A 25,046-nucleotide genomic window follows, 5' to 3' on the forward strand; every position below is an offset into this window, starting at 1 on the left:
CGACTATCGCTAATTCAATGCCAGGACATACAGTCGGCAAATAACGTAGGACGTACGGCTAACTTTTATAATACGCAAGGTTTTACGGAGCTTGTTAGGAGTTGGTAAATTATATACTTGTATGGAAATAGGCTGGGAATTATATCTCAAGAAGTTTACTTTACCCAGGCGTGTGTGTAAGAAATAACCTTAAGAAATACAACTGTCCTAAGTACAAATATTAGCGATGCTTAGCCGTAATCAAAGTTCATTTTTTCTGCTATTCTCAGCCCGTGGACGTTTCGCATTTGTTCATTTATTTATTCATCCATTTCATATATTAAACTCCGGGATTAAGGTAAAATTAATTAATATCGATCCTTGAATCAATTTCATCGTTATTCCATCTAATGTGAAAAAGGGGCAGAACCGAACTACGATGAATAATTAACAGCAATATTGTGCAAATTCTGTTTATATCCCTAATTAAACCGCGGCGTTCCGCTGTTGTAAACTTATTACCGTACTGTAAGATCTAAGTAACTCTCGATCAATCGCGAAAATTTTACAACAATAATTACACACATATATATATATACATTGTGCAAGAGTTTGTTGACTTCATTGGGATTGAAAAACAATTAGCGTTATAAAAAAAAAAAAAAAAAAAAAACTAGGCTCGCTCTTGTCATCGATATGAAATTCCGTAAAACAAGTCGCGACGAAGTTTAGAAACAAATATTCTCGAGGGAGAAAATGAGAAGTTCGTTTCTAAATACGCGTTAATCGTTCGCGACGTTCGCTAATTTGCAAACCGCTGAGCGATCGATCGATCCGAGAGATAATCCTTGAGTGATCGGCTCAGGGATTCAGGATTAGGAGAGCACGTTGCTGCAGCCCGCAGGTCCTTCGATGCAGGACGGTATTTATGACCGAAAGCCCCCAGCGCGTCTCTTTCTCTATTCTAGAGCCGGCTGCGCGGTACGGGGATCATAAATTTTCACATAGCCGTTAATAACGGAAAATCGCCAGGTAAGGTACGAACGAACGGCGCGAACCGAGTGCCATTAATTATTAATAATTGCGTTCGCCGGCCGTTCTAATACTCATCGCTTAACATATCGTCTCTGTTGTATGCAAGTATTTCTGTTCCGTGCACCCGCACGGAAAGGCGAAGAAGAGAGAGAGAGAGAGAGAGAGAGAGAGAGAGAGAAAAAAAACAATCGACCAAAATAGGAACTGTACTATTTGCATTTTTGCTCGTGCAACAATAAATTGACGTTAAAGCCTTGTTTGGCTAAAAAAAAGTAGAGTAAACCGAAGAAACTGATTTTGCGTTGCAATCACCAAAAAAGGATCGACGATAGCGCAAACAGTTTTTTTTTTTTTTCTAACGATAACCGTTTTGCTAAATTTTTCCAGCTGCTACTAAGAAATGAAATTTTTCTCAGTGTGTGAAAAAATTTGAGAAACAATCGTAACGACGAATTTTCGTTACTTTTATACAGTATTCAATAATCGATTTTGTAAGTCTGTTTTCACATTTGATCACACATTTTTTAACCGAGTCGTAAAACTTGACGTGTACACCAATTATTGTACGCCTAAACGAGAATCGTTAGGCCTGAGAAACGCTGTAAGAATACGATCGACAGCTGTAATTATTATTGGTTTATTGTTATATACAATCGAAAATAAACGAATCCCCGAAACGAAGAAATCCTCGTTCGAACGAGTTTAACACGCTCAAATGAGGAAACGTAATGTCTGTAATTTGTGTCCACGATTTACGTGGGTAAATTGATGTATTGGCCATATAAAATGGTATGGAAGCAATTCGTTTCTACGCTCTGTTCGAAGACGGAGAAAAAAGAATCACACGTGATTTTTCCCCAGTTGAAATAAACTATCGGGGATTAGGAATGTTGAACGTATTTAAATATCGTCGGGTATTAAAATACGCGCGTAATCGTTTCGCCAATTGGAGAAAAATTAAGTTACAACGGGATAATGAAAAAACAACAACAACAAAAAAAAAGGGGTTGGGGGTGGGGGGCAGGCAATATTTACACGGCGTAAAAGTCCGATAACGAAACAAGGCAATTAATTCAACTTACCGTTTGATGTTCGCCTCAAATGTAATAAAATTTGAAGATCTCTTTACGATCTTGAGACGTCAATTTCTCCCGGTGGTGACAGAAGTGAAAATATTCGTGGTTAGCTAATCGTGTGGGAATGGTTTAATCTATCACCTGCCCAGCCCTATTTTTTTTCATGGGATTCAGGGATCGTCGGGGTAACTTTTAACGGATGAAATTTGACGCAATTACGAGCCGAGTGTCGAGCAATTAAACTTTGAGCTTCGACGAGCTTCCGTCAAGTTTTTCGTTTCTTCTTACAAACGAGGAGTTCGGATTTTAGGCCAGTTAAATGTTCAGGGAAAAATATCGCGTGGCTTTGAGCACTGCGCTGTTACCGGAGGCATGCTGGAAGGGATGCCGGAGAAAGAAGGAAAGAAATATAGAAAAAAGACTAATCACGGAGGCATAATTTATGCATCCGGTAATGAGTGAAACATTATTTATAATGTATATAAATTTTTTCGTCAGTTATAAGAGGGAAATTGTCAGTCTGATTTAAATCGTGTATGTATGTATATATATATATACATATATTCCCTGAGCTCGTTACAAAATAATGGTTGACTTTTTATACCTAATAGATCGTTAAATTGATAGAAAAGTAGAAGAAGAAAAAAAATCACTAAACTGATCTCGGTTGAAAATTTATCGCCGCAGCTGTTGCCGCATAATTTCAACTTTGCCTTGCTATTGGATCATTTCTAACGTCTCTAGTGGCACGCACCTGTGAATGTGCGAATTAAGCTCAATACTAGGTACAACATTCGAAGTGCTGTTGAACGCTCGCGATTGGCGAACGCATCAATTTTACTTACATTGCCTAACAACTCGGTGTAATTCGCCCCTCACCAATTTTCTCACAGCCGGTTATTTCAAGGGTCGAACTTACGTACCGGTCAATTTTTACACTGTTGAAAATGTTTAACTATATGTAATGTCCAGACGGATCCACTTTGCATTTGTGTTGTTTGTTATATTTCTGTTAGTAAATGGGACACAAAATTTTCTAATTTTAACATTTGGACTGTCGCGTCAACATTTAATTTGCAATTTAGACTTTTTTCTTCGGTAAATAATGTGTTGAAAATAGTTAAATCGATCGAAAAATTTTGGTGGATTTACTGGGACATGTTTTTTTTTTTTTTCTCTAACCGTGTACGGTTAATTAATATCACTCACTGACTGGCTCGTCTGCAGCAACGAGTTTCAAAAATAGTGCCCAAGAGATGAAGTAATTTTTGGCAGCACGAAAGGATTACTTATAAACAGGAAATTCCATGCGAATTCAAACAAAGTTTGACCCGAACCGTTATTTTTGATTTTTTTTTTTTCCAAATTTTTCCTCCGATTGTCCCAATTATTTAATCCAAGTGAAAAATAGCAGTTTTGAGAATTTTTTGGGAACTTTCATACCGTGCAAACAATGTTTTTTTAGCTGACTAAAAAAATTGAAGGCGCTAAAAAATTTGGAATAGAAAATGCAGCTTCTGAAAATTTGTTGAGAATTTCAATAAAGGTCCTTTTCAAAATCACTTTAAATATTAACAAATAATTGAGTAGTTGAATAAAAAATCTGAAAAAATTTATGGTAATTTTTAAAAGGTGGGACAATGGCAGAAAGTATTTTAAACAATATCAGAAACGGTGAGGGTCAGACGTTGGTCGGATTCGCACGGAATCCCTCCAACAACGTTGATAATTATCGGTGTTCGAATAGTTGGATGCTGATTCATTGGATGGTATTTATTTTCATGAAACTATTACAACTTTTCACAATCATGGTTTTCAGTCGTTTTCAGTGATTGAATTGGACTTTGTGATTACTGTTCAAAAATATAAGCAAGCTTGTCATTGTTCCCAGACTTGTTCTCTCTCTCTCTCTCTCTTCTTACTTAGCTTTAAGTTCTTTCAGTACCTAGGTTCTAAGTTTGTTCAATATTGTTATGGATAATAATAAACCCTATTCCATTCTATTCTATTGACTTTTTCTGTCTTTTTCGCAGATCCTCTGTATTATTCCAGTGAAAACTGAACCTGCATTTTAGGATTTTTCATTCCTTTTTGAGCCGATATGAAACAAGCTTGGCTTGTTTGCTCCGGCACCGCGCCGTCCCGCGACTAAAACACTTTTATTCGGTTACAGCGTATCGGAGTATCCCGTTCCCGTATTCGATCAATCCTCTCGGATCCCCAGGTAATGCGAAATGAACAGAGTTGCGCGGCCTACATGCCTCGCTCTGCCTACACACACCGACCTCTCCTCCTCTCCTCCTCTCCTCCTCTCCCTCTCCCTATCTCTGTTTTTCGCACAGACGTGTAATCTTCGGAGCTAGCCACTGGGCGTGGTAATCACATACGCCAGGCTGACGATGCGTGGCGTACAGGGAGCAAAGAGGAAAGAGGAAAGAGGAAAGAGGCAAGGAGAGTCGCCACGGTACTCATTGTACCAAGTCGACTTCGGTATGTCCGTCTAGGCGCCTTCCATACCTCAAACTCCCTCTTTCACTTCGCAGTGACCGAGTGTAACCAAGGAAAAGAATCCGCGATGAACTTATCACGGAATGTAAAAGTGTTGCAGATCTTACATCCCATGTGGCGAATACATGCAAAGCACTTTCTTGGAGTTAAACTTACACCAATTGTGGCAAGATTTACAAATCCGATAGTAAGATTTACAATATGCTCAGATAGATCTACCGCAATTGATGTAGATGTGACGTCGAAGAAGTGATATCCGTATATTCACCACATGGGATGTAAAATCTACAATCCATTTTCATACCCTCGTACCCTCATCTTTTTCTGCGGCATGCAGTTTCTTTCATGTGCCCAACACAGTTCGGTGAACAGGGTATCAGTGACTCCCATAAACACCCATCGAGCCATTCCAATTAACTTTCGTTCAGTTCAAAAGATGACTATTCACTGTCCTGTAAGATTCGACGAAGCCTCGAGGTCATGTTTGAGGACGTAAAGAGTCCATTCGGGATTTGGAGAATTTTTATCGGAGGAATCAGAATGGGACCACACAATGCCCGCGATTCGAATTGAACGTTGAACTCCGGGAATCGCGGTTAGGGGTGATGCTCGGGGTTCGGTGAACCTTGGTACTCGGTGTGAGCCTCGCGGATGGCGCTGCTGGAGGTTCGGCCCCGAATGTTGAGAAACGAAGAAGCAGGAAACCCTGTATTTACTAGCCTCGAACCGCTCCGCCCCTAGCGAACTGCCCGCTCTGTGCCTGCAACAGCATTTCTTTTCCACGATGCGTGCAACGCCTAATCCTACATTTTTGAAATGCAAATCCCGCAAAATTAACTGATACCTTCACTCCCATCGCAACCCTGCGTCGGCTTAGCTACTTTGAGTTCAGAACGTTACTTGGTATCTTGGTATGAAAAGTCTTTATTTTTTACCGCGGAAATCATGACGAACTTCGTTTGGTCTTCTTACAGATGTTGAAGAGTTTCCTCAAAGGCTCGAAATTAAGGTCAAGGCTTAAACCATACTGTGATTTCCGCACGATGTGTTTGGCACTCTTGGTTCCTAAATCATTATACATCATCGAAACTACGCTTAAGAGTAGATTTCACCTTCTGAAACTCAGTTGTCTGGAAACTGAGCCCGCCAGAAACTTTGTACGGTTCAAAAATCTGTGGGAACCAATATCCAGTCTCTTTTCTAGTATTATAGAATGACATTTGTCCGTTGAATCGTGCACGTTTCACGTTTCCAATATTTTCAAATATCACATGAAACGTCCGGTGACTTACGTCAAATGCGAGAGATCTTGAAGCTGCAGCCGAGTTATTACACGTATCGCAGTACAATATACGTGCGAACGGTCAAGGTACCTACTTCATACCTTCACAGTTTCTCGGTCTAGCGCTGCTACTTGTGAGTCTCGCTCGGGGCGCAGTACAAGACATACATAAAGCCAAGTTGAGTAAACACGCTATTAATATTAATCTAACCATTAATTAATCGGCTTATTGTTACCTGTCACTTGTATTAACTAACAATTACGCGCGTACGCATGACAAGCGGTTGACGTATGTGGAACACGTCGGTTTTGACGACTTGTCTTGCGATAAATAGAAATCTATCATACCTACTCATCGCGTCCGCTTTCTCATCAATACGTTATCCACGGCTGCTGGCTATAGCAGTGGCCATGATAGGACTCGACGATGCATTACTCCAAATTCGCGTCTTCTTTAATATGCTATACCTCTCCTCCATAAATCCTCTTCACTTAAGAATTACCCACGATCTGCGTGAGAACAGCAAGAGCGAAATATCATTTTCTCATTCGAGTTTGAATGGAATATGAAATCTGACGAGGAACTCTGGTTCACCGTGTAACTTATGCCAAGTTTTCACTCGTATCAACCGTCAAGAGCTCATCCAACTCTCTTATATCGTACGTATGGGATTTTTCATTTCGCAACGCAACCGCGTCGAAACATTTTACGGTTTAATCAACGCGTGGTGGGGGTTCGCTCCGTTCGGTAGCTGATTGCCATAAAACTGCAGGTACCTAGTCTGCCCAAGCGTACGCTCATAATCTTGACCCAACCACCGACCAGCCCACGTACTACCTGAAGGCACACTTAGCCGGTATAGACTTTGCCGTATCTTCTATAGTTTACGAGCAATTCCTGTGACAGATAGCGTGAACGGTATTTCCTACCTTATGGAGAGCGAGCTTTCTGTCAACTCGTCGTTTGACGCTAACTTTGTTCCGTAATCAATTAGCGGGCGTGCATGTCCGATGATGTGTCCTTTGTACACAGGAGCACGAAAAACATCGCATCGCGTACCGGTACATGCCCAACGTACAATGTATGGAGTTCCTATTTTGAAACAGACCTTTACCATTAGGAATTACCTTTAAATCAGTACCAGAGAATGTTTTTTTAGTTTCTTAGTGTTAGCGCCGATATTGCGACGAACTCAACGAGTCCTCTTTCATCAAATTTGGACAACCTGGACCCGAGATAATTGAATTTGAAGTGGGAGGAATAGCGCGACTAGACGCTACTCGCTCATTCGCGTCGCAACGCCAGTTGCGCGACTCGCGCTAATTTTCAACTCAAAGCGGCATATCTCCGGATCTGGTTGACCGAAATCGTCGATCAAATGTTCGTTGGACTCGATTCCGTGACAGCTGTGATATAAGGGATGGAAGAATCTTGTATTTTATACCATTACTTTTCATCCAAATGCGTAATGCGAGAAAGTTTTTTTGAACGTGATGAAAGTGGGCTGTGGAAATTGGAGAAAATTTATTTCTCTTATCAAACTTCGATACCATCTTTAACAAAAACGAGGTGTAAACACGTAGCATGTACTTACGCGTACCTATATCATGGTACCGCAACTATCATCGCGAGGGAAACATCGCCGTAATGTGTATGAGGAATAATCTACGGCGTTGCTACAGCGAAACGAGAACAGGCAATTAATAAAACGCGTAAGTAAATCACCGTACTCTTATACAAATATAGGTATATGATACACTTACTCATGAATTATTCATCAGCGAGTATATATAATATCCTCGAGATAAGAATTTTCATTATTACCCTGTTCCTTTTACCTCTGTCTCATTCCCATTTTACACACTGGCACTTAGGTATAATGTGGCTAAATGAGAACGATTCTCAACGCATCGATAGAAATTGAAGAATGATACCGCTGATATTAATCCTTACTATTAAGTTGGACTATAATTTTTAACGAACAATAAACAAAAAGGTGTACTGCGAGAGAGATGGATGTATATAGGAGAGAAGGTGAAAGGAATTAGGGACAACATGGTGTGACGTAGGATACAATACCTAATGACAGTGAAAGAGAAAAACTCTGGGAATAAACCGGAAGTGAGGTCTGCGGCCAAAGTTTCCTGATCAAGGGACCGAGGACTCGACTTCGTCAGTCCGCACCAAATGCCGTAGCTGCTGCTGCTGCTGCTGCTACACTCTGTTCTGCAACGGCGTTGAATTCACTGTGAAGTACATGCAATGGATATAACTTACATAAGTGTAGGTGCCGGGTTATAGAGAGCTGGTAGGTAGGTAGGTACGTACCGCTTTATGCGTTTATGCGTTTATGACTGCGGTCTCATGCGGGGAATACAAGGGTAACGGATGTTTATTACACTGCCCACCATATCGCGTCCACACAAGCTAGCCTCTAACAAAGCCCCAATTTAAGCCGGAGCGTGGCCACACGCGCGCACGATCCCTCCACCAATTTAACCGACGATACTAATCTTGCCGAGAAATTATTCTACACATTTTGGTGCACGAGGATAGGTTCGTTTAGAAATGTGATCTTTGACCAAGTTTCCACGTCCAATGATGTTTGGCCAGGTTGGTATTGGAGGATTGCACGATTTCGTAACCTTACGCTTACCGTCATTTTTTTGATCCACAAATTCGCCTGACTTCTGTCTTCCCATCTTTGAATCCCCGGGAGAAAGAAACGTACAAATCCAATGAGAAAAAAACGACAAAAAGGAGAAGGATTTCAGGACTAAACAAACTGTGGTAATAAGGGAATGATGCATGGTCGTTGCGGTGGTGGGAGGTGGTTGGGGGCGGGGGAAACCCCCGCGTTAACCAATACATAAAAATAAGATAAATTTCACGCTCGACTCGTGATGAATGGCGGGATGAATTATTGAATGGTTAAACACACACGGAGCTCGCTTCCATAGCTGCTTGTAAAGTCCGAGAAGAGATTCAGAAAAGGAGAGCTGCGACTGCCGGAGACTCGGAAAAAAGATAGAAAAAGTGAGGGACATTCGGTATGTGCGACTCGACTCGTTCAAGTACAAAGCGAACTTGAACGACGATTCGAGTAGACGATTGCGGGAAAACTTGCGAGGAAATCCCTGATACTAAGGGATTTAATTTCCTAATTTTCTTGCCTGAGGAAATCTGGTTTCATGACTGACCTCGACTGGGATTGATAAACGCATAACCGAATAGATGACAGTCGGATCGCTGTACGATAGGAAATCGGTGTTTGAGATGACGGACGCGTTGACGCGTAGCTGTCCAAGTTAGAGTGAAGGTTCGGGATGACGAGTGAGATGCGAGTAGACATTTTTCGAGTCTAAATCCCGAAGTGGAAAGTCAGAAGAGAGTCTAAGGTCTGAAGTATAATCAGCTTCGACTGACTATACGGGGATCTGGTAATAACAGTGATTCCTCCCCTCACCGGCATGGCAATTTGGCTGTTCGCTCAAAAACTCCCAAATTATAGAAGCTGGTGTCATTAGCCGAGCGGTGCAAGCAGCGCCTCAACGGCCTTCTACGAAACTTCGTAAAATTTAGGGAAACGACCAGCCGCATCTTACTCGATGGACTCGAACTTGGTGTGAGTATTTGCGTTGCGCGAATTTTCCTCGAGTAATCCAGGGGAGGTTATATTTTGCTAGTATAGTAATAAAATCCACGAATTGAACCCGAACGTAATACGAGTCATCTTCTTCTCCGCGTGGTCAAAACATTTTGGCGATTCACCTTAATTCCCTGCGATCATTACTGACAGATTTTTCCGGTAGGCATGCCGCTTGCACTCCGTCAATGGAATCCCTAACCTGAACCAGCCGGTCGACGACGCTCGCCCTAAGGGCAAAACACTTTGGTTCATACGTATATAATAGACGCGAAAAAATATGCCTAGCTATATACCCGCTTAAACATGTTCTTAGACGGTGCTTAAAGAGCCTCTTGTATATTATTCTCGGCACCGAAGAATCGCCGCGTAAAAACATCCATTAGGATTACTATTTTTTGGATAGGTGTTTTCAACTCTATTCATTTTACGAACACACCCTTTTTGGTTTTCTCTTGTTTCAGTCTTCAGCTCAACAATCTCTCGACATACTTTTGGGACACTCGGGCGAAGAAGATGAATTTCGTAAAGCACCTCGCAAAATAATCTTACGTTGCTTTCAAACCTTACAAGCTGACACTGCGGTCAAGGAGGTTAAGGATTCGGTTATATCTTGAAGCACTTTATTGATTTTCTAAAAAATGACCCAAGTGCTAACCGTGTTCTGTTAACTTATCAAAAAGTCATAACATCATTTTCTCGACATCAGAATCATGCCTGATATACTCGGCATCTGATCGTGATGGGTCTGATTGCCATGGAATGGTCTGTGCTGAACGAATAATGGTGCCTTACATAGCCGTGTATACAGTGGGAACTGCGTTTGAATTTCAGCCTATTCTGTGAGCACGGTCGTTACGTGATCAAACTCTCTTAAAGAGATTCAATCTTCAGGTGTAATACCTACCGCGAGTATACGTGCAGCTCTTATTTTTCCACGTCTCGGCAATGAAGCCGCCGCTTCGTCACTGCCAGCTCACGTCAGTTACTCTCCAGCTGCGTGCGCTGCACGTAACAACCCTCAATGATAATTCCATCGTCCACTGATTACTGGTGAAAAAATATTACACCGCTATCAAAAATCTGCCATGCTCTACACGTCCACGAATCTATTTCACCATTAGCTTTCCTTATCGACTAATTACTAAATGTTCAACCTAGTGAGCGAGTTGAAGTTGTTGGCTAAGTATTTTAGAGCCAGGAGTCATTTTGCCAAACTCACTGGTTCCAGAAGGTTTTTCATTTCTACAAAGACTCTTATTTTACTGATACGACTGCTAATGAAATTGTTTTACATTGTCTCGACAGGTTCTGAAGTTCGCACCGCCGGAACGAATTCAGAGTCATCCAACTTCTGTTGGATCCTACGCAGGAAGGGTGAGTGAGGTTTTTGATTTTCGTAGTCTTAATGCTTTAATACCCTGAAAATATGTGGTCACATTTCTCCGAATCTTCAGCTGAGCATTGCGTCTGATGAATAAATTGGAGTCAATCAAATGCGGTCATCGAAAAAATTGTGGAGTTAAATTATGCGTGTGGAAGTTTGTGTATCAAATTCGATATGGAAGTCATAGTCATGCATATTAATACATCCAGCACATGCAAACTGCTCGTGACTCCACCGTTAAACGAGCAACACCTTTTGGTGACAGATGGACTAGCGTCGGTGTACATTAACGGCGGTAAACGCGAGTATGAATAAGTAACGAACCCTCCCTGATCAAGTGGTTAAGTCCGTCAAGCCAGGGGTCTCAAGTCAACTCTATTTAAACGTACGCAGCTGATTGCAGTGCAGCAGTTTAACCGGCGTCGAGTACCAGTGCAAATATTCTTCTTCATGTTAAATAAGTAATAATGTTTACGAGGGTAGAATGGTGGCTCAAAAACGGGGCTGGGACTCCGTCTGTAGAGATTTTATTTGCCGTAGCCACTTTAAAGCGCCGTAGCGCCCGGGGCCCTTCAAGGTGTTTAGCCGACCAGCCGGCCGCGAAGCCTCGACTTGCTCGTCGGATCTCTGAATTATTTACGTGAAAACGAGTCGCTGAACTGAACTCGACATTTTCTGCGACTGGGTATTTCACCTCGCGCAACTCGCCGAGGTAACGACTAGTCAACTGCTCAATATTTAACACGCGTATTACCGTTGTTTTACTCCATTCTCGTAGGTACGGTTCACCCGTGATCATATGACGTCGTTACTGTTCATCGGTTGTGAATGGAGTAGCGTTGCATTGTGTACATGGCATATACATATGGCTGTCCGAGTCGAACTTGATCTTCACGGTTCTTCCATCGCTATTTCATACATCCTGAATCATAATTTAATCAACGTTTCGATCAGTTTTCAATGTGTTACCCTCACTTTCAATATCTTCTGCAATATGGAACAGATCGCAAGTTACTCTGCTGTCATGTGAGTACCTGGCTATTTGTTTTACGGTTAGGAGTACTGGCCAACAATTACTAAGTTTGGTGTTACGACTGTACCTCATATTCATATCTTGATGGGATCTACACTATACCTTTGGGAGTGAATCAGAGTAGCGATGAATTGTTAATACCTCTGACTCTGGACTTATGACGCTAAAAGAGACGTTAAAACCCAGTGTTTCGTAGGTGGTGTATCAAAGTACTTCGTTATAACAGGACCTGATACCTCGCAATTAGAATTCTTGCATGCCAAAGAACTATAACGAAGACGCTTTGAAAAGTATCAACGATCATTGGCAGCCACTATATCAGAGTTGCGGATGTTCAAGATAAGAGAAACGTCGAAGCCTCACAGAAATCGCCAAAATACTCGAGAGAAAGAGTCCGACGTTCATCGCCAGTGGTTAGAGGTCCGATTTTGAACTGCTCGCCGACACAACCCAATGTAATTCGGAATACCACAAAAATTATCAGAGAATTTTGATTCGTTTCACATTTCAGCTTCTGTGCAGTAACATGAATTGAAGCGGTACGTTCAATCATTTCACCATGGAAAAGACGATCCCTCTAAGATCTTGGCAGCCGTCCCCATACCTCGAAGAGTAAGTTTGGGGACTATCGATGGCGGATAACAGTTCAAAACTCTCCAGAGTCAGGTATTCCCAGCGATAAAAGTTTCGGGTACCGAATTCGGAGGCTGACCACTACACGCAGACGCTCAATAATTACGAATCAGATGGCCTTCTTACCTTTTTCCGTTTCTCCGGCGGCGTTTGGTCGCGTAAACCGTCCCCAGCTGGCTCATGGCGACGGGGTTGTTCGGCCCCGCGACCGAGGTTGGTGCCGGCGCCGATGTGGGCGTCATCGCTTGGTCAACGACGACGGTGGAGGGCTGGGGGTGCACGGCGCTCAAGGAAAGCGTCGAGCCCGGTGGTGGGTAGCATCCCGCGGTGACGTAGTCCGTCGGCGTGATCGTTCCGGATCCCGGGCCGCAGATGCCGACCACCCCGGGGCCGATCCCGACTCCACCGACTCCACCGACCACCCCCAGCCCTGCCGCGCTTCTGTCCAGCGCGTACAGGGTGCGGACCGGGGTCGCACTGTTTCCCTGGCTCGGCCACCCCCGGGCTACGTCATCCTCGACGGCCCCGACCTGCACCTCCTGACGATGACGGCGCTGTGAGGATCGCTGCAATTTTCTGCCGGTTCCCGTTTCCGATTCACCACTTCGTACCGTCGCTCGACGACCGTTCTTCCTTCGACAATTTCAACCTAGCTTCGCTCTCCTCTTGTCAAGGCTTCCCGAACGAACAGGTTCCTTCACTCTCTCAAGGGGTGCATCGTGACTTATACCACCTCGGACGGACTCGCTCCCTGCAGTTTTGCTGTTGTATATTTCACTTAACGACACTGTCTACTACGCTGTCACTGGTAATCGCACAGTTTTTCTTACTTATCACCTTACGTATGCGAAAGTTTTTGTCTGAAAATCCTCAAATCATACACCGCGTATCCATTTTAGTACGGTCTCATTTCACGATGGAAGAACAAAACCATCACAGTCCTTACTTCGGTTATTCACTGTCATGAACTGCCACTAAACTGCAACCACCTCATTGAAAACTTGTCTATTCCATTTGATCATTAGCTTAATCATTATCCTGAAAATTTGCACATGACTTCATTCAACGCCTGACCATTGATCAAGGATAGTTTTACTTGGTGATTTTTGACACGGTCCACCGTGTTCACAAGCCCTGAGTAACTGGAGCACTTGTTCACCGTCGTCGACACTGGTCGATGTTCGAAACCCGAGGATCACGATTACGACAAAACGTTTCAAAATCTCTCCACGTGCACTAAAAAGTTCATCACCGTGAACGCTGGGTAAAATCACTAACGTCGAACCGTCCTGCGGTGAACATACAACGTCTCACTGGTCACTCTCACAAAAAACTGATAACCCGTATCACTGTTCGTCACTTCCACGGTCCACCACAGTCTGCAAAGTAAGGTAGCGGTAAGATGCCTTTCGATTAGTCACTTGGCACGTTGCTCGTCGAACATGACCACCGCGAATTTCGGACCGAAATGGTCGGAGACCCATTAATGGATAGTTGGAAAGAAGTGGTAGTGTCACTGTCTGCAGGGCAATAATTCACGGCAGCGGATCGGAGAACCGAAACCATGCGGCGGCCGGCAGCTGCGAACGTGGGCTCGTCGCGGTCGGACGCAACTGCAGCGGTGTATCCAGTCCGGTCAAGACCTCGACTCCAGGAGTCTGTCTGGCTGCCGAGGCACGAGCACCGGCACGAAAGCGCCGCGCGCGCTGAAGGATGCGGCGGTAGCGGTGGAACCGGCGGTGCTGGTGGTGGTGGCGGTGGCCGTGGTAGTGGTGGAGGGTCTTAATAATCGAGCTCGGGCCGAACGACGAGCGCCGCTCCAGGAGGCGCCCTTCCGACGTAGCGCCCCGCGATCGACACGCCCCGGTCGACGCCGACCCGGCCAATCACGAAACCAGCATGGCGCTTTCTCTGTGTACCTTTACTGCCGGCTATAACCGACTCGCTATGAGAAGGCCAAGCGCCACACTCCCTCAACGCGATTGCTATCGCCGAACCGCGTTGCGTCGCAACTACGACTAGAACCCTCGGTGTCAACCCTCGATTATTCTTTCATTTTTGTTTAACCAACCTCCCACTTTCTTCGTGGCATCTCTTTTTCCGCATCACATTTGTCGGATGGTTTTCTTTCGACTGATATGTATCCGGGCACTGTGCGGAAGCTGCAGAGTTGTCGTGCTATCGATCTGTCTTGCCATGTCTTGGGGCTATTTTTACCGCATCATTTTTGGTCATATCCTTCCATCGTCCGCTAAGTACAAACGTCACAGTTCAACACCACCATCAATGACACCGGATTTCATCGAACCTTCATTCCATCGTCTCCTTAGCAATGTCTGTCTAGTTTTATCAGTCGCAACCATGTTACCCTGGATCATAGATGTCCTGCTCGACTCAATTTTCTTTAAATGATCAGATTCATTGAAAAAAAACACGGACATAATTCGCCAATGCAGAAACGAACAAGTTTCTAGTTCAAGAGGATGGAGGACTCGTTGGAACATCCATTGATCAATAAAGGAGGATTCTAATTGTTTCTCTGAATGAGACAAAGCTGAGCTTTGAGATGTGTGCATTTTGCATCGGTTTCATCATTTTACCATGCAAATAGTTTAAACGACTCGAGATTTAGTTTGGCTGAAGTGGAGAGTTTGTTTCTCGATGATGTAAAAAAATCCTTGAATGAATTAGTTTCTTATCTAAACGTCCTCCTCCTGTTGAAGTGCCTTCAGGTTTCTGTTGGAGTCAACGGTTTCTGTAACTTTAACACTATGCAGTTTTCATGCGGCACACGCATATTACCGTCCGGGTTAAACAATTTTCTTCTGGCACTTAATGATATGCGTGAGGTAAAAGAGATTTCGTACAGGGGTACCACTTTGCAGTCAACTTAACACTTGGCTGGTCACAAAAACACCAGCTGGTGGTTCGAATCGATATGGAGGGTAGACCACGAGTAAGCGCAGACTATGCCGGGCGAATTATTTTTAAAAAAAATTTTATTGCTGGGTATACATTTGTTGTCCAGGTTATTATTATAGGTGAATATACAGCTCCGTTTATTCCTTCATTGATATCACATACATGGTATACAGGTAATTGAATGAGATCGAACGAATTGAATATCACTTTGTCCCGAAACTCAGAGGGTGCAGGTTTGGCTTCCTGAAGTTCATGCATTCAGACACGAATACTGTGCTTTTCGTATACGTGTGACGTTTCTACCGATGTGTGGGTCACTTATATCCGTTCAACTACTTTCGTTGCTTACTTATCTTCATAGATCACAATTCTCTTATCGCCATTTGCGCCTCGCGTGGTATTTATCAGATATACGATTATACGAGTACAAGCAATAGCGACTATACAGCGATAGCACTTATATAAATATAGATTATCCGGCACCGTAGTACATAGAACCCAACATGCAGCACGGATTATCTCGAACGCTACTAGTGTACAGTAGGTATATATATACGTATAGGTACAGTACCTACCATTGAGTATTACCGATGTGCTTACGGCGCTGCAGATAAATCAAAAATGGTAGGAATTATTGGTTTTCTTCACCTTTGGTTAACTTCTTTTCTCTCTTTTTTTCTCGCCATTTCGTTCACACTTGTATAAAGTTGAACAATTTTTCTAACACTTGGCAAGCAAGCTATACTTGACTATTTGTGCTCTAAGAATGTCAAATTTTGAACGATTTTCAAACAGTTCATCCCTACTGAATAAGATTCAAGTTTTTCTTATTACATAATATTTCAAAGTCTAAGCATGCTGTTGTTAGAGTTTAATATCAATAGAAACTACAAAACTGAAAAAGAATCTTTGTGCAATGAAATAAAGAGAATCAAATATTAGCAATCATTCTTTAAAAACTTAGAGACGTGCAGTTTTTACCAAAATTCATCGCTGGATCCATGATACGTGAGTTGAAAAATCTTACAATATTGAAAGCTGTTCAACAGAGTCGTAGGGTAGGAATTATACACAATGCATAAGTATACATGCATGTATATTTATTTATTTGGTTACTCACACTCAAATGCATAGTATACGTTACACATTCTATTTATTATTTCATATGATGATAACGCCTCGGAAGCATGCGAGGTCCAGGCGTTTTATCGGCAATATAGGATATTGGGGATTCTCCCCCTCTTCGATTTATATATATATGTATATACAGGGACCTTATATACAGCATGGTAATGGATTATTGAACAGTGTGGCATTGGTCAGGGAATTGCATCAGGTACCACGGAATGTTGCACGCCACCCAGTGTCTCATTCTCATCTGTCCCTTTCTCACTTCGTGGGTGTAACGTATACACCTATATACACATAGTTTTTATTTCTTAATCGATTGCTATATATTTCATCAATGACTCGGATCTCCAAAACTCACATATGCATGATTTGAAATCGAATAAAAAATTGCAAAAAAAAAAGCCGATGTTTTTCGACAACCATAGTTCAAAAAAGTCTATTCTAAACCTTTAGACTCCGCGATTGTACATCGAGTCTCTTGAATATAGGGGAGATGAGAGGAAAGGCAAGGGAAATGGTATCTGGATGTACCTACATTAGTATAGCGAGGCGTGCAGCAACCGCGCGAAACGTATTAAGAAAGCGAAAGGGGTCTTGGGAGGAGTCGGGTAGCGGACTGCACGCATCGTGAACTCACTGATTCACGCACGCGACCGAAAACAACGATTGTATATCCAACGTTAACCAGTTGAGCTGGTCAGTGTCGCTCGATGTCATCACGCATCCACGCACGCACGCATCATTCACTCACGCACCGTATCCTTACACTATTTATTGGCAAAACCTACCCCTACACGAATCACATACGCCGATTGACCGCTAACACGATATCCGATATCGACGATGGTCGATGATGGTCACAACGCGAATTGCAGGGAAGAAATTAAACAAACTGAAATTCCGCGCTTGAACAAACATATTATTCATTTAACGAGTGCATGTTTTACGCGCTTTTTCATGAGTGTTTTCGGTACGCAAAGTACCAGTTTCTGTGACGATTGAGTAAGTCTGCGAATGCGCGTGCGCGGAGTGCAGAAAATATCACTTACAAGTCCTGGGAGTCAATGCGCATGCGCTGCCGTGAACTAATCTGACATTACGCGACCCTAACCTCAATTTCGTGCTTTGCGAAAAAACGCGCAACATAATCTTGTTATGTGAAGAATCCTGTGCAACAAGCATGAAACGGTCTTTTCGCCTCACGTATATACAATATTCGGCTTCGACTTCACCTACGATTCGTATTGCAAACTTACGCTCAGTCCGAAAAGACCAAGTTTGCCTCCTTCTTATACAATAATACTATTATACAGCAACGACGACGGGAACGGAAAATTTCTCAGCAGTCAATTTTTGTATTATATATAATTTTCGTTTTTTTTTTCTATCAATGTAGTAGGAAATTTTTTGCCCACTCTGTCGAAGACACAAAGTAACCAAAAACAATCAATATCACTGATCTAATCCTGTTTAGTTAGTAATTTCCGAATCAGTCTTCCTGTGAAATAAACATTAATGCTTTCTTCGGAACATTTGTCGTTAGAATTTCTTCTCTTATCGTTCATACAACTTTCACTTTATCCAAACTATTTCACTAAATATAAACTGTCGCCTGATCTAATACCAAATATTAATATAATTTTTCTATCGTGCATTTGCTGTTGAAATTTATATTTCTCAAAGTAAAATTCATTCTTCTCTATTTTTATTTACTATTTTTTTTTTTTTTTTTATTGTTGTTCATAATTCAAATTCATTTTCAATGCAAAATTTTTAATCGTTCAGCGGTTCGTGCCGGAGTAAATTTCGTACGGTTGTGTTACACTGTTAGGGAATATACGGATTCCCCAGCAGAGGCTAGCCTCGAGGGAGATACTCGTTCGGTATATACCTGGTTTTGCCATCTAACGGAGCTACTGCCAACTGAACGGACTTTTACCTGGACAGGTGAAACACAAAATTACCGATAGAAGGAGCACCTGGGAATTCAGGAACAAGCAGATTACTATATAAAAGTTTAAAAGTCTTCTCGGATTATCATCGGAATAATTATTATATCTGCGTGAATAAGTTTTTGACACGATTCATTCATTCTTTATACGTCGCTATCGGTAAATACAAACATTCAAAATACTCGAACGTAACCAAATTTGCGATTTTTTAGGATTTGCGCGTAACTTGTTTTTTTTCTTTTTTTTTTTATTTCGAAATTTTTAATCCATCAGTTTTAGTTTGACTCTACGCAAATTATGTTACACATTATGCAATTCACTGTTAATTTGAAATCGAAAGTCTTGCCGAGAATGAAAACCATGCCGCAAAATTGACAAGTACTTTTTCTCTCCGCGAGTCTCTCTCTCTCTTTCCCGTCGGAATTATAATTACCAAATAACGAGCATTACATTCGGTATGAATAATGGGTAATTAATTATCCGTGCATATTACGTATAATGTAAATAAAAATTCTTGACAAGATCATTTTCTTTATCTCGGCGGCTTTTGTTCGCCGATCTGATTTCTGGATTACGAACTAACTCGCACATCCGCAGTTGTATATTATACATAATTTACAATACATGAAAAAAATATCTGCAGTTTTCTACACACGTTCGAAGAACGAAACAAAAGCTTTGTTAAAAAAAAAAAAAAAAAATACCGCATCTCCGCATACGAATGCGGAATATCACACGAGTCTACATATTGTTAATTAGATAAATCATTGTTTTGAAATGTAAACCCGCAATCAAATATACCAGCTGCAGCAACTAGTGGAGGCAACTGATGCAACGATATCCCAGCGTGCAGTCCATATATGTGTACAGCTACTACATTATATACGATATACTTACCATTGTATATATACCCGGTTCTCCAAGCTCTTGTACCTGTATATTATAGATGTGCACCGCGTCTATAAGAGCTGCAATGCTGTTGAACAAGCGACACAACGCGCTACGCGCTTATAATTGCGTGCTAGAAATAATTACCACCATGGGTATGTAGCAGAAATATCAACATGGTTCTCAAATTTCATCGCGCTAAATCACATGTTCTTAAATCCGGCGTGCAAAAGTGCAGGAAATTTTCACATTTGTCCAAAATCTTTCCAAGGACATTGAAACTGAATCAAAAAGATTGCGTCGCGTTTTTTTTTTTTTTTTTTTTACAATTTATTTATTCTACTTTTCTTCTTCTTTCAATTGCTGATGTACCGTACAGCCTGAGTTGTTTCTATGCATGCGATTACTGAGACAACGATAGTTATGGGCTGAAAAACAGAGCAAATATTACGGCAGCTACTTTTCTCCTTCTTTAGCAATTTGCATGGATTGAGCATCACTGGCATGTGAATGTTTAAAAAAGAAAATGAGGAGGAGAAAGATGGAAACAGAAAAAGGGAGAGAGCGAAAACGGAAAAATATGTTAGCGCAGCCGTCAGCCCGGAACTACGTCCTATGCATTCCCATGCTATTATTTATTGTTCATTTTAGTTCGTATAGCAGTATGGGTATTCACCTACCTGCAGTGTCCTGAACACATGCCCAATGGCGTTACATTTTAAGGCCGGAGTGCGCAAAACGAGCTCATTTGATTCTCTCTTCACATCTCTCTCTCCCCATTCCTTGCTTCCAATTTTTCATCTCTTATTTGTCATCTAAAATCGTATCAGCGCAGATTTTCGGGTACACGATTGACTCGTCTCTCTATATTCACGCATCAGACACGTAACTGGCAATTTGTTACGTCTCGCGAATCGGCAGGAACGATTTACGTACAACCAGACAGACAAACTTTGCACTTTCAGCATGGACCGATTGCATTATTCAGGACCGTATGCACTTCATACGCCCTGTAAGCATTTCTAGAACAATTTCCACGTCGTCTAATGTCTGTGAAAGCGAACGAAGATCTGTCACGACTTGAGTCGTAACGCGATAAAAGCTTTTTTTCCTCTCGAAATTGGTCTACCAAGAAGTAGAAGATTTGAGAAGTGATTGCCGAGCGCAGTTCCAACGGTATTTTAGGACCTTTTTTTCCAATGGCAATCAATTGTTCCAAACGAGCGACAAGTCATTGGTTCACCGGTCCGAATTCGAGATTGATTTTAGATAAATACATCGCTATTGGAAGAAATTTTTTCTTTTATCGGATGCATAGTAGATTTGTGGAGTAAAACAGAAGCGAAGAAGAGAAAATAAAGGAACAAAATGTTGTATACAGCGATTACGGCAAGATAAGAATGGGGTTGGGTGATCGGCGTGGTGCGGCTGCAGTAGCAACATGCGGAGCACTTTGAGTCAGCGGAGTGGTAATGATGATGGAACGAGTTGCGTGTCGCTTGTAAGCTCTGTAAGAGAATCCACGTCTTATATACACCGGAGGAACGGTAGTAGTCTGCGCTAAAATTGTTAACCACCACCACCACCACCACCATCACCATCGCAACCCTCCGTGGTAGGAAATTCGCCGGTCATTTGCTGATATCGTTCGCGTTCGACCAGCAACACGACAAGAACTGTTACCATACTTATACTTATAACTATTATACTTTACCTACCACTTCAACGACCATTTATACACATTGATCGCTCTCTCTTGGAGTTGGTAACGTTGACACAAACGAATAAGGAAACGGGGAAATGTGGCTCAGTAGTAAAAGAAAACTTGTAGAGTCCTACCCGAAATACCATTGAGTAAAAGTTATTTGTTAGGTGGATTTTCGATCTTACGAAAAATCGATCATCTCAAGAAAGCTAGAAATTGATATAAAGGCTGCAGATCGATCAGAGTCTGCGGTTGATTCCAATCACTGTAAACATTCTCTGAAACTGTGTGATGGAGAATCCGAAATCTGATTCGTGTACTGTCTAAATACTCGTATGTCGTATCTCAATCGACTTTTCTGGACGTTATCAGCGTTCCTGAAACGCGGTGCGAAAGGGTTCGGATCCCAGCTGGCGACACGTGCGAGTCCGGAAGAAACGATCGGCATTCCGAGTATCATCAGCGTAATGAAGTCCATAAATCTTTGAGAGGATCGAGAAACCGGAGCGGGGATCTGGCCTTTTCTGAATCATGCAATCACTTTGCGTCCAGTTTCCCGGTGGTCGGAAACATATTGACGGTTTATTGGATGAAACGAAGTCTGATCCCCCTGGGATTGCGAAGCTGTACGGAAGGAAGAAGGGAGGATAAGGAACCCGTGGTTAGGACCGTGTTCAACGCCCCGTGAAGGCCTCAATCTCCCATTCCGGACAATGGACAGTGGTCACTCGGTCCGGTCCATTGTACAGGTCCGAAATTTTCGTCAAGGGATAAACACCGCCTCATGTCACAACAACCCGATGAAAGCATCGCCTAGATTTCATGGCTGGTACCCCGTCACGTTCGATCACGTTTCAATTCGCAGGATTGGCGTAACCTGAACGGAAGCCTCGACTTTTCGGCTCGGACTTGATCGCTGTTTATGGTTCCTTTGTTCGTAGTTGGAGATGGATTGCGGTCAACACATTGAAGGTGAATTATAAGGAGATATCGTCGGATGTACCCATGGTCTGTACTGGGTACCGCAGTTGCAGTGGACGATTACAATTTTGTGGTACGCCATTACAATTGTGGTATCGCAGACTAAGATGCGTGATTATGGTACTCCCGAGAATTCTTTGTCCTTTTCACGGATGTATGAATTATCGTACAATGGAAAGATTGCGAAGAAAAAAGGATTCAGAAAGCACGTTCATCGTCCGACTGGAAAGAAGCCCCAAGTTTCGAGGTAGTTCCGTGGGTGAAATACGTGTTATAAATTCACAGATCAGGTTCACGGATTATGAATTCATTTTTTATTCGAGTGTAAAGTATCAAAGTCGTTGAATATGCAAACAGGCACGTATACGCATAAAATGTCGAATAATTTGAGTCAAAAAAAGCTGTTATTCCCAGAAGTGGTCGGTCAGATGTTGCGGGTAAGAGGATCGCTTCTGATCTGTAAAAGTTAATTAGATAAATAGATAATTAGACAAAGGATATCTGGCGTGGCATCGGATAGGATACAACTTCTGACGGTCTCTATACGCATGTATAATGGTGGAAAGGGGGAGCCCATGATTACACGGGGTGTTCTCTACGCACCCACACACACAACTGCATATTGTTATTACTGTATAGCAGATTGTTATTATGTAACCGTTGATACATGCCCAGAACTATAATAAGGCGAATAATACATAGAAAAGCCGCGATCCGTGATCGGTGCAATTACCTTTTCGTAATGATTCCGGCTGCGGTTCATATGTGGCTGCGCCATGCCGCGCCGTTTCACCTAAGGAATTCTTACAAATTATGAGAGAAGAAATTGGTAGTCTAGCCCTCGGTTGATTGACAGCTGCCCGCCGCGAGATCTGTTGCCCTTCTCATCTCAGTCTTCGTCCCCCGGATTACAGCCGCCACCGTCGCCCCGCCGGTAAGGTAGACGCGGTGCAAAACTAATCGCGAGGATAATCCGATGATTAGCCGCGTCCGGGTTTTCGTACCGATAATTGTCAGATGCGAAAACAAAAGCGGGAAGAAGGGGGAAAAAAGAGAGGTGTAAAAAAAATTCAAACGGATCTTTACCTCTATTCCTGTAATTTTAAACCGAATTTTTAAATAATTATCGTACTTATTATAATGGTCGGTATGTAAGCGCAAATGGTGAAGAATGATAACCACCATTTTTCACTCCATGATCACAGTCGTTTTTTGCTTTGTACGGCTTCCCTTTTTTATGTACTGTTATTCTTTCGAACATTTAATTACCTGAGTTTCTAAGTTCATGTTGATTTTACACGTACAGTTTTGACTGATTTTTATTCAGTTTCATTATCAACATTTTGTTGGGCAGATTATGTCTGATACTTCTCAATCATCCTTCTGAGGACGAAAATACGTTTTTCCTAATTTTGCCATTGCGCATTGTGACATACGTGTTCCGTTCAGGAAAAGTTGACGCGATGTAATTTTCCATAGTGAAAAGTCAGGTTTTCAAACTATGCGTGAAAAGAATTTAATGCCATGAGTACAAATATAAAAATTGTCGAACCGTATATGCGAGAAATAAAACGAAAGATAGTAAAAAAGAAAAAGAAAAAGATATAAATTAAAATAGAAACGTATAGCATAAGAACGATTCTGTTAAAAAAATTAATAGCATGGAATTTGCCGGGTGAATGTTTAATTTTTTTCCATTCTCATCGGTAATTCTTTTTTACAATTCTATTCTACGGCCAGCCACAGATCGTCATGGCGACGGTATTCGAACTCGCATCGTGAAACCTCATCGTGTATATATAAGACGCGTTCGCATCTCGACTGTAGAATTGGAATAATTTTTTAACAGCCCAATTTAGCGGTATAAAAGCCTGATCTTTTTCACGTATTATATAGTATATTCGAAGTTGAGAGTGAGGAAGAGAGGGGATGGCGATGATGATGATGATGATGATGATTATGATAATTGTGCAGACAAGAGGCCGCAGGAGCATTTTGCACGCGCCTCAGAAGTCGAGTCCTGCCGAATGTATCGGGGCCCAATAAAGATCCAGGCCGACAACATAGTCCGGACGGTCCTTGACCAAGAAGCTGAATTTATCTCGAAGCTTTTTAGACACCGTCTCTTCGGAGGCTTGCCGAGAGCATCGCGATTGACAGGGAAATAACCACCAACCATTTTGCCGATGGTTAGTCAGTTACCTCCATTAACGGTGCAGATTACAGGAGTCGTCTCGTCCTCGAGTCCGATCGACGCGTCGAAGATTTTAACCAATTTTCGCAACAGCGACCGTCTGTGTACAGGAACTTGGTTTAAATGTTTCGAAATCGCTTCGACATCTTTTTCTTCATTCGTTTTTCATTTCCGTTCTGGGAATGAAATTTTCTGCTCTCTAAATTTTTCTCGCGCCGCTTACATTTCCTCTCAATCAATGTGTAGAGTTGGAGTAAGACTCTGATCTCGAGATCGATCGGATTTTTCCTTCGTCCCACCGCTGACACCAAAGTTCGATTTTAATGCAAGAAACTCGATCTTTTTCGTATCAAGGTTGAAAGGTACCCGTTAAAAGAGGAAAAATCTTTTGAATCAGATACAGTTTTAGACTTTCATCGATGAAACGTCGTAGGTACGACGCTAATTGTATACTGTATGAGTGTGAATGTAAACGCCTGTGAAAGAGATAATGCGAGTTATTTTGCAATGATAATATTCCGTGCGAATATGTGACGCAAGAAAAGGTTGACATGACCGTTGACCTACAACCTGAGAAACTTAAGTGGCTGCAACAACGGCAGAAGCAGCAACAGCACGCGCTAATAATTATTATTAACCTGCCAATTATCAGACGACGGTCTCTTTAATGCCGCGGAAAAATGGTGTCGCAAT

The 25,046-nt window shown here is 42.2% G+C and overlaps 2 protein-coding genes across 7 annotated transcripts in view; one reads left to right on the forward strand and one right to left on the reverse strand.

The window, feature by feature from the left end:
* Positions 1 to 14,237, reverse strand: part of ss (spineless) — a 134,016-nt gene extending 119,779 nt beyond the window's left edge. For all 6 annotated transcript variants that reach the window (XR_006883607.2, XR_006883608.2, XR_006883606.2 and 3 more), the window contains exon 1: positions 12,707 to 14,237. Coding sequence is in view for 3 of the 6 variants with exons in the window: in XM_046629558.2 (XP_046485514.1) it covers positions 12,707 to 12,822 (116 nt within the window). In the remaining 3 variants the exon portion in view is untranslated. The remainder of the gene's footprint in view (positions 1 to 12,706) is intronic.
* Positions 1 to 25,046, forward strand: part of LOC124220521 (semaphorin-1A) — a 231,184-nt gene that overhangs the window by 9,039 nt on the left and 197,099 nt on the right. The window contains exon 2 of the mRNA XM_046629562.2: positions 10,836 to 10,904. The gene's annotated coding sequence lies outside the window, so the exon portion shown is untranslated. The remainder of the gene's footprint in view (positions 1 to 10,835; positions 10,905 to 25,046) is intronic.

The sequence above is a fragment of the Neodiprion pinetum genome, chromosome 5 (genome assembly GCF_021155775.2).
Source record: "Neodiprion pinetum isolate iyNeoPine1 chromosome 5, iyNeoPine1.2, whole genome shotgun sequence".
Lineage (NCBI taxonomy): Eukaryota > Metazoa > Arthropoda > Insecta > Hymenoptera > Diprionidae > Neodiprion > Neodiprion pinetum.